Raw genomic sequence first — 16,406 nt, 5'->3', positions numbered from 1 at the left:
ATGCTCCCTCTACCATCATTCCCCGCTCTGCCTCTGACACTGTGGGTGCGCGATGATGTCATCGCGCACTCACTGTGTGCCAGCCAGTGCAGCAGTGTTTTGTTTTTTCACTATAACAGTGAGCACTGGACTGTGGGGCCATTCTCGGGGGAGGGGGGAGGTGTGGGCTGTGCTATATACTATGCGGGCTGTGTTATATACTATGCGGCTGTGCTATATACTATGTGGGCTGTGCTATATACTATGCGGACTGTACTATAGACTATGCAGGCTGTGTTATATACTATGCGGGCTGTGCTATATACTATGCGGGCTGTGCTGTATACTATGCAGGCTGTGTTATATACTATGCAGGCTGTGCTATATAATATGCGGGCTGTGTTATATACTATGAGGGCTGTGCTATATACTATGAGGCTGTGCTATACACTATGCAGGCTGTGTTATATACTATGGGGGTATATTATATCCTATAGGGAGGCTGGGTTATATACTATTGGGGTATATTATATTCTATGGGGGAGGCTGTATTATATCCTATGAGGGTATATTATATTCTATGGGGGAGGCTGTGTTATATACTTTTTGGCTGTGTTATATACTATGGGGGGTACATTATATTCTATGGTGGAGGCTGTATTATATACTATGGGGGTGCATTATATTCTATGGGGGCTGTGCTATATACTATGTGGGCTCTGCTAAATACTATGCGGGCTGTGCTATATACTATGAGGGCTGTGCAATATACTATGAGGGCTGTGCTATATACTATGTGGGCTTATATACTATGAGGGCTGTGCTATATACTATGAGGCTGTGCTATACACTATGCGGGCTGTGTTATATACTATGAGGCTGTGCTATATATTATGCGGGCTGTGTTATATACTATGCAGGCTGTGTTATATACTATGGGGGTATATTATATTCTATGGTGGAGGCTGTGTTATATACTATGGGGGGTATATTAAATTCTATGGGGGAGTCTGTGTTATATACTATGTGGCTGTGTTATATACACTATAGGGGGTACATTATACATTATATTCTATGGTGGAGGCTGTGTTATATACTATGGGGGTACATTATATTCTATGGGGACTACATTATATACTATGGGGAGGTGGGCTATATTATATTCTATGGGGGCTGTATTAGATTTTATGAGGGGGGATTGCATCATACTCTTTGATGGGGCTACATTATATTCTATGGGGAGGTGGGCTGTATTATATTCTATCCAGGACTACATTATATTCTATGGGGGGCTGTATTATATTTATATTCTATGAGGGGTGATTGCATCATACTCTATGATGGGGCTACATTATACCATTATACTCTGTGGGGTGGCTGCATTATGCTCTATGGGGTGGCTGCATTATACTAAAAGTGGGCTGCATTATATACTGTATCGAGGACTAAGGGAAATTATACTATATGAAGAACTATGGGGTGCATAATACTATGGGAAGTGAATTGTACTACATGGAGCACTATGAGGAGTGTATTACACTATGTGGAGGACTGAGCAGTGTATTTTATATGGAGGACTATGAGGAGTGTATTATACTATGTGGAGGACTATGGGAAGTGTATAAAACTATATGGAGGACTGAGGAGTGTATTATACTATATGGAGGACTATGGGGCATATTATATTATATGGAGGACTATGCGGTGTGCATTTTACAATATAGAGGACTGTGGTGCACATTATAATATATGGAGGACTATAGGGTGTATTATACTAAACAAGCAAAATGCTGCATATTCATGGAGTGATTGGATTGTTTATGCCAGCACATCGCCGTTGTAAACTGCAGATATGTTGCTGATAACATGATACTGTATGGTGATCTGTTAGTGATCTATTAGTGATCATTCTGTCCCCATCATTCTTTCTCAGATGGTGGAAAGAGGCCGGGAAACAAGCGTTGAACGATTTCAATATTGTCGATCACACTCATTTAGCGGCCTGTACTCAGCGCATGTAAATACAACCGAAATGCTTCTGTGTGATGTGTAATATGTTAGCAGTGATTTTATCAAAGCTACAGCAAGCAGCCCAGTAAGTGAAATATTCCTGGAATCAGGTTTTCTGTATCTACATTAAGCTGCTTTCAGATTAGGTGGCAAAAATCTGGTGACAGATTCCCTTTAAGCATTTTGGTCTGATTATTATTAACATTATTAACAATTGAGGCTTGAAAAGTAAGCTTGAGTCTTAAAACATTTATTTTACTGTCCACAGATTTTGGTAGCTTACAAAGAGTTCATGCAGAAGATCCTAAGCCTTCTGGGAGTCGAGAACGTGCAAAAGAAGGCACAGGAAATACTACTACTAGAACAGGATCTTGCCAATGTAAGAGTCCATGACATCATAGCTTGAAGTTGCCACTGTCCCAATATTGCTTGCTGCCTAGGTCATAGCTCACTGTTTTTGGTGACTAAATACACCATAAAAAGGATCATTCTAACAGCTTGTCTTACCAACCATTGGAAAATATGGTCTGTTCCATTAATAGTTACTTTTTTCAACCCTTAAGATCACAATCTCGGAATTTGATGACATCCGACGAGACATTAGCACTATGTACAATAAAGTCACCATATCCCAGCTGCAGCACATTGCCCCATATGTGAGTATGTCTTCTTTAAACATATATTGCAGTGAGTTTTAACTTTTAGGACTCGCTAAATGCATGATGTTGTAAGGATTTCCTGTATTTCAAAGGCTTTTATTTGGCATATGAAAATGATTTTCAAGAAAAAGCTAGTCATACATATACAGTAAGATACCTTTTTGGGATTATCCATATCGCCCATATAAAGTGTTCGCTCACATCACCGTATAAATCAGACAAGTGCCATTCAATGTTATTCAGTGGGGCAGTGCTGATGACAGATTTTTTTCACTGACAGAATCTGTCTCTAAAGAAAATTGCAGCATAATGTGATTTCACTCCAATATAAGATGGGAGCGAGAAAAAAATCAGATGCTATTCGGAGACACAGTATAGCATTCATTTTTTACAGATGCATTACAAGTCTGTAACATGGTCCTGTAAATGATTAATAGCTGCTGCTGTAAAAAATGGATGTTACACAGACTGTGCACGGATGACAAGTGAAAAAAAATGCACACACTTTTCTGGCTGAAAATGACTGATCTTTAATACGTTCATGCGATCCTAGACAAACACGCGTAGTCTGATTTGGCAAGCTTCTCTGTTTATTGCCACAGTAAAAGGAGAAAAAGCGGCTGACAATTATCTTAAGTCTATGGCCAGCTTAGGACTGCCCAATGTAAGCATTTTGGGGGAATTTAATCCTTAAAAAGATTTGTTCAAAATGATTACACTTACGTTCAGCTTACCGAATCCTAACTGTGTGCAGTGTACACACTGTTAGGATTCGGCTCCACTTGTCAGCTTCAGCGGTCATCATGCATTGCAAGTAGTGATGAGCGAGTATACTCGTTGCTCGGGTTTTCCCGAGCACGCTTGGATGGTCTCCGAGTACTTGTTAGTGCTCGGAGATTTAGTTTTCGTTGCCGTAGCTGCATGATTTAAGGCTGCTAGCCAGGCTGAATACATGTGAGGAATGCCTGTTTGTTAGGGAATTCCCACATGTGTTCAGGCTTTCCAGCAGCCGTAAATCATGCAGCTGAGGCGAGGAAAACTAAATCTCCGAGCAGTAAGAAATACTCAGAGACCATCCGAGCATGCTCGGGAAAACCCGAGCAACGAGTATACTCAGTCATCACTAATTGCAAGTATACAAATCATTTACTTCTGGTCGTGTGATGACAAATGGAACCAACAAGTGGAGCAAAACAAGTTGTAATTTTGAAAGATAACTAGTGATTAGTGAATATACTCGTTACTCGAGATTTCCCGAGCACGCTCGGTGGTCCTCCGAGTATTTTTTAGTGCTCGGAGATTTAGTTTTTCTTGCCACAGCTGAATGATTTACATCTCTTAGCCAGCATAAGTACATGTGGGGATTCCCTAGCAACCAGGCAATCCCCACATGTACTTATGCTGGCTAACAGATGTAAATCATTCAGCTGTGGCAAGAAAACCTAAATCTCCGAGCATTAAAAAATACTCGGAGGACACCCGAGCGTGCTCGAGAAATCTCGAGTAACGAGTATATTCGCTCATCACTAATGATAACATTTATTTTACCACACAATGTACTAGAAAATGGAAACAAAATTCAATGTGTGATGAAATTGTGAAAATAAGGACGCAATTCTGCAATTGTTTTTTGGGCTATATTTTGTCTGTGGTCATTGTGTGGTATTTTGTGTAATTATTATGGTGATACTAAACGTGTCCAATTTTTTTATTATTTTAGTGGTGAATTTTTTTTTTTCCTACAGTGGAATTGTGTGAGGGCTTGTGTTTTTATTGATACCGTTTTGGGGTACATGTTTCTTCTTGATAGCTTTTTATTGCACTTTTTGCGGGGAAGTGCAGCGACCAAAAAATGGGAATTCTATGGCCATGATTTTTTTCTTTCTTTTCAGCGTTTAACTTATATTTTAAATAATTTTACAGTATGATAGAACAGACTGTTGATGTGGCGATACCTAACATGTTTTATATGTTTTTGTTTTATTTATTGTTGAAGGGGTGTGTCAACACAGTATGAGCCAGTGACTGGTGTTACATGTGAGGCTCCCTGTGTGTTCCCCACAACATGCGCACAAAGGTCTATTGAGGCCATGGGAGTGCATTGCAGTCACAGGCGTAGCTGTGATTACAATGCAGAATAAAAAGTGTTAGTCTTGGGCAAACTATTTGTCCAAGGCAAACTTAGGGAAATCCTGCTCTGGGCTTTTGTATTTTGAAACAGACTACAGGACGGTAGTGGTGCAGTCCGTTTCATTCCTGGCCCGGGGTTTTCCATGTGGCCCATGGCCACAGATTCCAGTTAAAATTTGTGGTGCATTAAAGGGTTTGGGTGTGTCAGGGTCAGAGTCAGTGTTAGTTTGATCTTGCAAGCATACACAGCAGAAGGCTCTGCAGAGCTCCATGTATGTGAGGCAACACAGGCAAGCAGAGCTGAAAGGCGTGGCACCCACAGAGTATATGGCAGGGCAGTTGCCCATGTCATCCGGTCACGGAGGTGGACTGGCATATTTATTGACTGCAATCTAGAGGATATGGTTCCCGGCTGCGATCTGAAGGATATCTGGAGCGCCCGCTAGGGCCATGGGGTACTCGGCCGGGTCGGTCGGTTCGTTAGGGGGTTTGTCATGGCAGCAGTGACCCGATCCATGGCCCTGAGCATCCAATAGAAATGATGAGGGAATCTCAATACATTGGAAACAAATGTCCCCTCCCACTCCTAGATATTGGATAGCTAAAGTGCAAGACATACACCGTCTAGAGGAATTGACCTGTTGGGAAACTCATACACATGAAAAATTTATAAAATCTTGGCTCCCCTGGGTCAATTACTCACGCTCCATTCCTTAGACTAATAATTTGTACCCCAAAATGCTTTCAATTCGGTTCCCTAGGTAGTTATAACACACTCTCCCCCTAATCTCGGCGCCGCACTGGTTGAGCTCACCGTCCTGTTCAGAAGTCCCTAGATAGTCTATATTACAGATTCCTCGATATGTCTTATGCCGTTTTTCTTTTAGCTACAATTTGTTGTTCTGGGAGGCCCACCTGCCGTACCGTCAAAAGAGTTCGGGTGCTTTTTTTTTGGATCCAGATTACTGGTCCGATGGAGAGGTTTCTGCTTATACCTGAATTGTTGTTATTGTTTAAGATGTTTATTTCCAGGCTCTCCTCACTTCTCTCCTTCCAGACTCACACTAACTAACTCTGCCTCCAGACTAGAACTTATGAGGAAACTCCCCTGAAATCAGGTGTCAGAGCTCCCCCTTCTGGTCTGGAGTCAGGAAAGTGTTGGATGCTAGTGTTACCTGCCAAGGGGACCCATCTTTTCTTCCAGGCATGACATCACTCCCTGTGAGGGAGGCAATGCCACTGTGGCAACCGGACTGCTGGGGTGCCATATATCGTGTGCTGTGTTTTTGTGAGTTAAACATTAAAGAGATGTTTTGCTTTGAACTTTCCTGGGTCACTGCTTCATCACTGCACAGTGTGGATACCGTTGCATGACAACAGCTACAGCCATCGCTCACAGCACTGTAAGCACGCCCCAACACTTTGATTGACTGCAGATCTGCAGTGCATCTGTGTAAAGAAAGCTGTCAGGACATGTTTACAGTGCCTTGAGCGATGACTGTAGCGGCACTCCTGTATAGCTGAAAGCCAGCAGCTCCTGGGAGGAATAAAATTCATTTTTCTCTTGAGTGCCGCACTTTTAGTACAGTAACACAGTGCACCTTCATAACATTGTTTACCTGCAGATATACCCAATATCTGCAGGTTAATAGCATTACCCAACATGACAGGTTCCCTATAATAATAAAATGCAGAAGACTAAGGCCTTCAAAAGTAAGAAATAGTTGTGACTGTTCTTAAAACAACCTATGAGACCTAGTAAGATCTGCAGCTAAGATTTGCTCCGCTCCATTACATACAAATAACTTGTTTCTTCCTCTACTTTTCTCAGTCTACAGCAGTGATGGGCAACCTTTTGAGCTCGGTGTGTCAACATTCGCCAAAAAACCGAGCATAACTTGGGTGGTGTGTCACCTTGATAAAAAAACAATTTTGCGACATGTATGGTTTAAATAACAAATATGTATAATTAGAATTAACTTACCTGCTTAGTGACTTCTTTGTTCATCTGTCAGTTGGGTTCTTTTGTTGGTCTTGCTATTATTTAACTTGTGTGGGGTGCCGTGAACTAAGATAAGTGAGGGGGAGGGGGAATTCTTCCAGTGATGGCGAACCTGTGGCACTCCAGCTGTTGCAAAACTACAATTCCCATCATGTCTTTACAGCCAAAGCCTTTGCTTTGAATGGCCAGCCATGATGGGAATTGTAGTTTTGCAACAGCTGGACTGCCACAGGTTCGCCATCACTGATGCCTCCCTCTCACTTATCTCAGTAATGGCCAATGACACCCCACAGTTCACTGGATGATGGTTGCTGTAGTAGTCACAGGGCCTCAGTCCAGACAGCAATCACAGGGCCTGAGTCCAGACAGCAATCACAGGGCCTGAGTCCAGACAGCTATCACAGGGCCTGAGTCCAGACAGCAATCACAGGGCCTGAGTCCAGACAGCAATCACAGGGCCTGAGTCCAGACAGCTATCACAGGGCCTGAGTCCAGACAGCTATCACAGGGCCTGAGTCCAGACAGCAATCACAGGGCCTGAGTCCAGACAGCTATCACAGGGCCTGAGTCCAGACAGCAATCACAGGGCCTGAGTCCAGACAGCAATCACAGGGCCTGAGTCCAGACAGCAATCACAGGGCCTGAGTCCAGACAGCAATCACAGGGCCTGAGTCCAGACAGCAATCACAGGGCCTGAGTCCAGACAGCTATCACAGGGCCTGAGTCCAGACAGCTATCACAGGGTCTGAGTCCAGACAGCTATCACAGGGCCTGAGTCCAGACAGCAATCACAGGGCCTGAGTCCAGACAGCTATCACAGGGCCTGAGTCCAGACAGCTATCACAGGGCCTGAGTCCAGACAGCTATCACAGGGCCTGAGTCCAGACAGCAATCACAGGGCCTGAGTCCAGACAGCAATCACAGGGCCTGAGTCCAGACAGCAATCACAGGGCCTGAGTCCAGACAGCAATCACAGGGCCTGAGTCCAGACAGCTATCACAGGGCCTGAGTCCAGACAGCTATCACAGGGCCTGAGTCCAGACAGCTATCTCCTCAGGCCTCAGAAGTGCAGCCTGGGACTTCTGGTCGGCGCAGCAGGGAGCAGCGCAATGTCGCCCAAACAACACAGATCCGACGCAGAGGCCTGGGACTTCCGGGAGCTGCGCCTGGCCTACCGGAAGTCCCAGGCCTAGACGCTCTGCACCGGAGCTCTGTTGTTTGGACCCACAGACCTCCTGCATGGCATCCGATCCGATAAAAAATTGGATCGGATGCCATTGTTTAGTATTCCGATACCGCAAGTATCGGGTATCGGCCGATATTTGCTGTATCGGAATTCCGATACCGAGATCCGATACTTTTGTGTAGGGTTGAGCGAAACGGGTCGATCATTTTCAAAAGTCGCCGACTTTTGGCTAAGTCGGCGTCTCATGAAACCCGATCCGACCCCTGTGCTTGTCGGCCATGCGGTACGCGACTTTCGCGCCAAAGTCGCGTTTCAATGACGCGAAAAGCGCCATTTCTCAGCCAATGAAGGTGAACGCAGAGTGTGGGCAGCGTGATGACATAGATCCTGGTCCCCACCATCTTAGAGAAGGGCATTGCAGTGATTGGCTTGCTGTCTGCGGCGTCACAGGGGCTATAAAGGGGCGTTCCCGCCGACCGCCATCTTACTGCTGCTGATCTGAGCTTAGGGAGAGGTTGCTGCCGCTTCGTCAGAAGCAGGGAGAGCGTTAGGCAGGGTCCACTAACCACCAAACCGCTTGTGCTGCAGCGATTTCCACTGTCCAACACCACCTTCGGTGTGCAGGGACTGTGGAAGCTATTTTTTTTTTTTTTTTCCCCTCAGCGCTGTAGCTCATTGGGCTGCCCTAGAAGGCTCCGTGATAGCTGTATTGCTGTGTGTACGCCACTGTGGAAACCAACTGCTTTTTTCAAAGCACATATCCTCTTGTTCCTTCCTTTCTGCACAGCTATCTTTTTTGTTTGTCCACACTTTTTATTTAATTTGTGCATCAGTCCACTCCTATTGCTGCCTGCCATACCTGGCTTAGATTACTGCAGGGAGATAGTAATTGTAGGACAGTCCCTGTTTTTTTTTTGTTTTTTTTGTGGGAGATTAAGATTGGCATTTCTGCTACAGTGCCATCCCTGTGTGTGCCATCTCTCACTGAGTGGGCCATAGAAAGCCTATTTATTTTTTCCGTGATTTGTGTTCTAAATTCTACCTCAACACAAAAACACTACATCAATCAGTGGGAGAAAAATATTGGCCTCAGTCAGGGCTTGTGTGCCACTGCTGTGTGTGCTATCTCTCATTCAGTGGGCTATAGAAAGCCTATTTATTTTTATTTTTTTTTTAATATTATTTGGTTTCTAAAGTCTCCCTGAAAAAAAAAAAAAAACCTAAAAAAACAGTGGGAGAGTAATATTGCCCTTTCAGCTTGTGTGCCAGTCTTGACTCCTGGGTGTGCCACCTCTCTCTCTCATTCAGTGGGCCATAGAAAGGCTATTTCTTTTTTTGGTTTTTTTAATATTATTTGGTTTCTAAAGTCTCCCTGAAAAAAAAAAAAAAAACATAAAAAAACAGTGGGAGAGTAATATTGCCCTTTCAGCTTGTGTGCCAGTCTTGACTCCTGGGTGTGCCACCTCTCTCCCTCTCATTCAGTGGGCCATAGAAAGCCTATTTATTTTTTTTTAAAAATATTATTGGGTTTCTAAAGTCTCCCTTAAAAAAAAAAAAACATAAAAAAACAGTGGGAGAGTAATATTGCCCTTTCAGCTTGTGTGCCAGTCTTGACTCCTGGGTGTGCCACCTCTCTCCCTCTCATTCAGTGGGCCATAGAAAGCCTATTTATTTTTTTTTTAAAATATTATTGGGTTTCTAAAGTCTCCCTTAAAAAACAAAAAATACATAAAAAAACAGTGGGAGAGTAATATTGCCCTTTCAGCTTGTGTGCCAGTCTTGACTCCTGGGTGTGCCACCTCTCTCCCTCTCATTCAGTGGGCCATAGAAAGCCTATTTATTTTTTTTTTTAAATATTATTGGGTTTCTAAAGTCTCCCTTAAAAAAAAAAAAAACATAAAAAAACAGTGGGAGAGTAATATTGCCCTTTCAGCTTGTGTGCCAGTCTTGACTCCTGGGTGTGCCACCTCTCTCCCTCTCATTCAGTGGGCCATAGAAAGCCTATTTATTTATTTTTTTAAATATTATTGGGTTTCTAAAGTCTCCCTTAAAAAACAAAAAATACATAAAAAAACAGTGGGAGAGTAATATTGCCCTTTCAGCTTGTGTGCCAGTCTTGACTCCTGGGTGTGCCACCTCTCTCCCTCTCATTCAGTGGGCCATAGAAAGCCTATTTATTTTTTTTTTTAAATATTATTGGGTTTCTAAAGTCTCCCTTAAAAAACAAAAAATACATAAAAAAACAGTGGGAGAGTAATATTGCCCTTTCAGCTTGTGTGCCAGTCTTGACTCCTGGGTGTGCCACCTCTCTCTCATTCAGTGGGCCATAGAAAGCATTTTTTTTTTTTTTCCTTGATTTGTGTTCTAAAATCTACCTCAACACAAAAACACTACATCAATCAGTGGGAGAAAAATATTGGCCTCAGTCAGGGCTTGTGTGCCACTGCTGTGTGTGCTATCTCTCATTCAGTGGGCTATAGAAAGCCTATTTATTTATTTATTTTTTTTCTTATTATTTGGTTTCTAAAGTCTCCCTGAAAAAAAAAAAAAAACATAAAAAAACAGTGGGAGAGTAATATTGCCCTTTCAGCTTGTGTGCCAGTCTTGACTCCTGGGTGTGCCACCTCTCTCCCTCTCATTCAGTGGGCCATAGAAAGCCTATTTATTTTTTTTTTTAAATATTATTGGGTTTCTAAAGTCTCCCTTAAAAAACAAAAAATACATAAAAAAACAGTGGGAGAGTAATATTGCCCTTTCAGCTTGTGTGCCAGTCTTGACTCCTGGGTGTGCCACCTCTCTCTCTCATTCAGTGGGCCATAGAAAGGCTATTTTTTTTTTGGTTTTTTTAATATTATTTGGTTTCTAAAGTCTCCCTGAAAAAAAAAAAAAAACATAAAAAAACAGTGGGAGAGTAATATTGCCCTTTCAGCTTGTGTGCCAGTCTTGACTCCTGGGTGTGCCACCTCTCTCCCTCTCATTCAGTGGGCCATAGAAAGCCTATTTATTTATTTTTTTTAAATATTATTGGGTTTCTAAAGTCTCCCTTAAAAAACAAAAAATACATAAAAAAACAGTGGGAGAGTAATATTGCCCTTTCAGCTTGTGTGCCAGTCTTGACTCCTGGGTGTGCCACCTCTCTCCCTCTCATTCAGTGGGCCATAGAAAGCCTATTTATTTTTTTTTTTTAAATATTATTGGGTTTCTAAAGTCTCCCTTAAAAAACAAAAAATACATAAAAAAACAGTGGGAGAGTAATATTGCCCTTTCAGCTTGTGTGCCAGTCTTGACTCCTGGGTGTGCCACCTCTCTCTCATTCAGTGGGCCATAGAAAGCATTTTTTTTTTTTCCTTGATTTGTGTTCTAAAATCTACCTCAACACAAAAACACTACATCAATCAGTGGGAGAAAAATATTGGCCTCAGTCAGGGCTTGTGTGCCACTGCTGTGTGTGCTATCTCTCATTCAGTGGGCTATAGAAAGCCTATTTATTTATTTATTTTTTTTCTTATTATTTGGTTTCTAAAGTCTCCCTGAAAAAAAAAAAAAAAACATAAAAAAACCGTGGGAGAGTAATATTGCCCTTTCAGCTTGTGTGCCAGTCTTGACTCCTGGGTGTGCCACCTCTCTCTCTCATTCAGTGGGCCATAGAAAGGCTATTTTTTTTTTTGGTTTTTTTAATATTATTTGGTTTCTAAAGTCTCCCTGAAAAAAAAAAAAAAAACATAAAAAAACCGTGGGAGAGTAATATTGCCCTTTCAGCTTGTGTGCCAGTCTTGACTCCTGGGTGTGCCACCTCTCTCCCTCTCATTCAGTGGGCCATAGAAAGCCTATTTATTTATTTTTTTAAAATATTATTGGGTTTCTAAAGTCTCCCTTAAAAAACAAAAAATACATAAAAAAACAGTGGGAGAGTAATATTGCCCTTTCAGCTTGTGTGCCAGTCTTGACTCCTGGGTGTGCCACCTCTCTCTCATTCAGTGGGCCATAGAAAGCATTTTTTTTTTTTCCTTGATTTGTGTTCTAAAATCTACCTCAACACAAAAACACTACATCAATCAGTGGGAGAAAAATATTGGCCTCAGTCAGGGCTTGTGTGCCACTGCTGTGTGTGCTATCTCTCATTCAGTGGGCTATAGAAAGCCTATTTATTTATTTATTTTTTTTCTTATTATTTGGTTTCTAAAGTCTCCCTGAAAAAAAAAAAAAAACCATAAAAAAACCGTGGGAGAGTAATATTGCCCTTTCAGCTTGTGTGCCAGTCTTGACTCCTGGGTGTGCCACCTCTCTCTCTCATTCAGTGGGCCATAGAAAGGCTATTTTTTTTTTTGGTTTTTTTAATATTATTTGGTTCCTAAAGTCTCCCTGAAATTAAAAAAAAACTTAAAAAAACAGTGGGAGAGTAATATTGCCCTTTCAGCTTGTGCGCCAGTCTTGACTCCTAGGTGTGCCACCTCTCTCTCTCTAATTGTGGGCCATAGAAAGCCTTTTTTTTTTTTTTTTTTTTAATATTATTTGGTTTCTAAAGTCTCCCTGAGAAAAAAAAAAAAAAAAATTAGGTGGGAGATTAATATTGACATTAGTGCTTGAGTGACAGTCCTGCGTGTGTGTCATCTCTGTGATTTTGTGCCACAGAAAACAGAGTGTGTACCATTGTGCCTGATTTTCCTTGTGGTCTCACCAACCTGTTAAGGGATATTGAAATCATACTGAAGTTATAGCTCACCGTGTAAGTTGTTTGACAGCAACAAATAAAGTTACTTTGGTTAAGATTTTAAAACAATGAGGAAGTCTGGTGCAAGAGGTCGTCGTGGGCGTTCATTGTCAGCTGGTAATGATGGTAGTGGTAGTGGAGCATCAGGTGGTCGTGGGGATAAAAATATTCCACCTAAGTCTGGAGCTGTGGAGCCAGTTTCGTCGTCAGGCTACACAAGGCCTCGAACGCTCTCTTTTCTGGGAGTAGGAAAACCGCTTTTAAAGGCGGAGCAGCAACAGCAAGTTTTGGCTTACATTGCAGACTCAGCCTCTAGCTCTTTTGCCTCCTCTTCCGAAACTGGTAAATGTAAAAGCAGCGCGTCGCTTGTGGATGTTCACGGTCAGGGACAAGTCGCTTCCTTGTCCTCCTCAGCAAAAACTACAACAAGAGAGAAGGATGCAGCAGGCGACACAATGGGTTACTCCATGGAGCTCTTTACACATACCGTCCCTGGCTTACAAAGTGAAACACTTAACAGGCCATGCCCATTACAAGTATATTCTGACATGGAGTGCACTGATGCACAGCCACAGCCAGAGTACTATGCTGCTCCTTTGACTCAGACCACCACATTGCCCTGTCAGGGTACAGATCCACAATCAGACCCTGATGAGACTATGTTGCCCCGCCACGAACGCTATACCACCGACCGACACAGTGACACAGACGAAGTTGCACACGAGCTCGAAGAGGAGGTAATAGATGACCCAGTTATTGACCCCGATTGGCAGCCATTGGGGGAACAGGGTGCAGGCGGCAGTAGTTCAGAAGCGGAGGTGGAGGAGGGGCCGCAGCAGGCATCAACATCGCAACAGGTTCCATCTGCCGGGCCCGTATCTGGCCCAAAACGCGTGTCAAAGCCAAAACCTGTTGGAGCACAGCGTTGCCATCCGGTTAAAGCTCAGTCTGCAATCCCTGAAAAGGGATCCGAGTCTAGGAAGAGTGCAGTCTGGCATTTTTTTAAACAACATCCAACTGATCAGCGCAAAGTCATCTGTCAAAAATGTTCAACTAGCTTAAGCAGAGGTCAGAATCTGAAAAGTCTAAATACTAGTTGCATGCATAGACACTTAACCACCATGCATTTTCAAGCCTGGACTAACTACCAAACGTCCCTCAAGGTTGTAGCACCCTCGGCCAATGAAGCTAGTCAGCAACGCAACATCCCTTCCGTCACTGTAAGGCCACCATTTTCCGCACCACCGGCAGTATCTGTGCAGGTTTCTTTGCCAGCCAAAAGCAGTCAGGGTCAGGGAATCACCAGTTTTGTAGGAGGAAATATTGCATCTAGGGCACCGGCGGAAACAATACCGTCTCCAACCGTCTCTCAGTCTGCCATGTACACCGGCACACCCGAAAGTTCCACGATCTCCAGCTCTCCAGTCCAGCTCACCCTACATGAGACTCTGGTTAGAAAAAGGAAGTACTTATCCTCGCATCCGCGTACACAGTGTTTTAACGCCCACATAGCTAGACTAATCTCGTTAGAGATGATGCCCTACCGGTTAGTTGAAAGCGAAGCTTTCAAAGCCCTGATGGAGTACGCTGAACCACGATACGAGCTACCCAGTCGACACTTTTTTTCCAGAAAAGCCATCCCAGCCCTGCACCAGCATGTTAAACAGCGCATCGTCCATGCACTCAGGCAATCTGTGAGTACAAAGGTGCACCTGACTACAGATGCATGGACCAGTAGGCATGGCCAGGGACGTTATGTGTCCATCACGGCACACTGGGTGAATGTGGTGGATGCAGGGTCCACAGGCGACATCAATTTAGGGACAGTTGTGCCTAGCCCACGGTCTAGGAAACAGTTGGCTGTAGGCGTTCGCACCCCCTCCTCCTCCTCCTCCTCGTCCTCCTGCAGAAGCTACAGCTCTTCCACAGAACGCAGTCTGCCAACCACTCCATCGGCAGATGACACTGTTGCACACCAGTTGTCCCATTATGGGCCAGCTACTGCCAAGCGTCAGCAGGCTGTATTGGCTATGAAGTGCTTGGGCGACAGCAGACACACCGCGGAAGTTCTGTCCGAGTTCTTGCAACAAGAAACGCAGTCGTGGCTGGGCACAGTAGATCTTGAGGCAGGCAAGGTAGTGAGTGATAACGGAAGGAATTTCATGGCTGCCATCTCCCTTTCCCAACTGAAACACATTCCTTGCCTGGCTCACACCTTAAACCTGGTGGTGCAGTGCTTATTGAAAACTTATCCTGGGTTCTCCGACCTGCTCCTCAAAGTGCGTGCACTTTGCTCACATATCCGACGTTCGCCTGTACACGCCAGCCGTATGCAGACCTATCAGCGGTCTTTGAACCTTCCCCAGCATCGCCTAATCATAGACGTTGCAACAAGGTGGAACTCAACACTGCACATGCTTCAGAGACTGTGCGAACAGAGGCGTGCTGTTATTTATTTGTGGGAGGATACACGGGCAGGCAGTAGGATGGCAGACATGGAGTTGTCAGGTGTGCAGTGGTCTAAGATACAAGACATGTGTCAAGTCCTTCAGTGTTTTGAGGAATGCACACGGCTGGTTAGTGCAGACAACGCCGTAATAAGCATGAGCATCCCCCTAATGCGTCTGCTGATGCAAAGTTTGACGCACATAAAGGAGCAGGCGTCTGCACCAGAGGAAGAGGAAAGCCTTGATGACAGTCAGCCATTGTCTGGTCAGGGCAGTGTACAGGACGAGGTAGCGGGCGAAGAGGAGGTGGAGGACGAGGAGGATGATGGGGATGAGTATATTTTTAATGCCGAACCTTTCCCGGGGGCACAGGAAATTGGTTGCGTGTCACGGCCGGGTTCTGGTTTTTTGAGGGACACAAGTGATGTAGATTTGCCTGCAACTGCCCCTCAACCAATCACAACCGGAGATTTGACAACTGGAACTTTGGCCCACATGGCGGATTATGCCTTACGTATCCTAAAAAGGGACACACGCATTACGAAAATGATGAACGATGACGATTACTGGTTGGCCTGCCTCCTTGATCCACGCTATAAAGGCAAATTGCAAAATATTATGCCACATGAGAACTTGGAACTAATATTAGCAACCAAACAATCAACTCTTGTTGACCGTTTGCTTCAGGCATTCCCAGCACACAGCGCACGTGATCGTTCTCACACGAGCTCCAGGGGGCAGCAGACTAGGAGTGTTAGGGGTGCACACATCAGAAGTGGCGTTGGACAGAGGGGTTTTCTGACCAGGTTGTGGAGTGATTTTGCTATGACCGCAGACAGGACAGGTACTGCTGCATCAATTGAAAGTGACAGGAGACAACATTTGTCCAGTATGGTTACTAACTATTTTTCATCCCTTATCGATGTTCTCCCTCAACCGTCATTCCCATTTGATTACTGGGCCTCCAAATTAGACACCTGGCCAGAATTGGCAGAATATGCATTGCAGGAGCTTGCTTGCCCGGCAGCAAGTGTCCTATCAGAAAGAGTATTCAGTGCTGCAGGTTCAATATTAACCGAAAAAAGGACTCGTCTGGCTACCCAAAATGTTGACGATCTAACATTCATTAAAATGAACCACAACTGGATTTCGAAATCTTTTGCCCCACCTTGCCCGGCCGACACCTAGCTTTCCTATGAAAAGCTCTTGCCTGTGAATTACTTTTCTAATGTCTAATTTGCTGCAGCTGATTGTACAGCATACGACATGTTTACACCTCCCT

General features: G+C 44.0%; 1 protein-coding gene across 1 annotated transcript in view; it reads left to right on the top strand.

The window, feature by feature from the left end:
* ECEL1 (endothelin converting enzyme like 1) overlaps nt 1-16,406 on the top strand; it is a 152,935-nt gene that overhangs the window by 46,807 nt on the left and 89,722 nt on the right. Inside the window, exons 4-5 of the mRNA XM_077290204.1 lie at nt 2,258-2,368; nt 2,553-2,645. Coding sequence (XP_077146319.1) covers nt 2,258-2,368; nt 2,553-2,645 — 204 coding nt within the window. The remainder of the gene's footprint in view (nt 1-2,257; nt 2,369-2,552; nt 2,646-16,406) is intronic.

The sequence above is a fragment of the Ranitomeya variabilis genome, chromosome 2 (assembly GCF_051348905.1).
Source record: "Ranitomeya variabilis isolate aRanVar5 chromosome 2, aRanVar5.hap1, whole genome shotgun sequence".
In the NCBI taxonomy this organism is placed as follows: domain Eukaryota; kingdom Metazoa; phylum Chordata; class Amphibia; order Anura; family Dendrobatidae; genus Ranitomeya; species Ranitomeya variabilis.
This window is presented reverse-complemented; position numbering and strand designations above follow the sequence as displayed.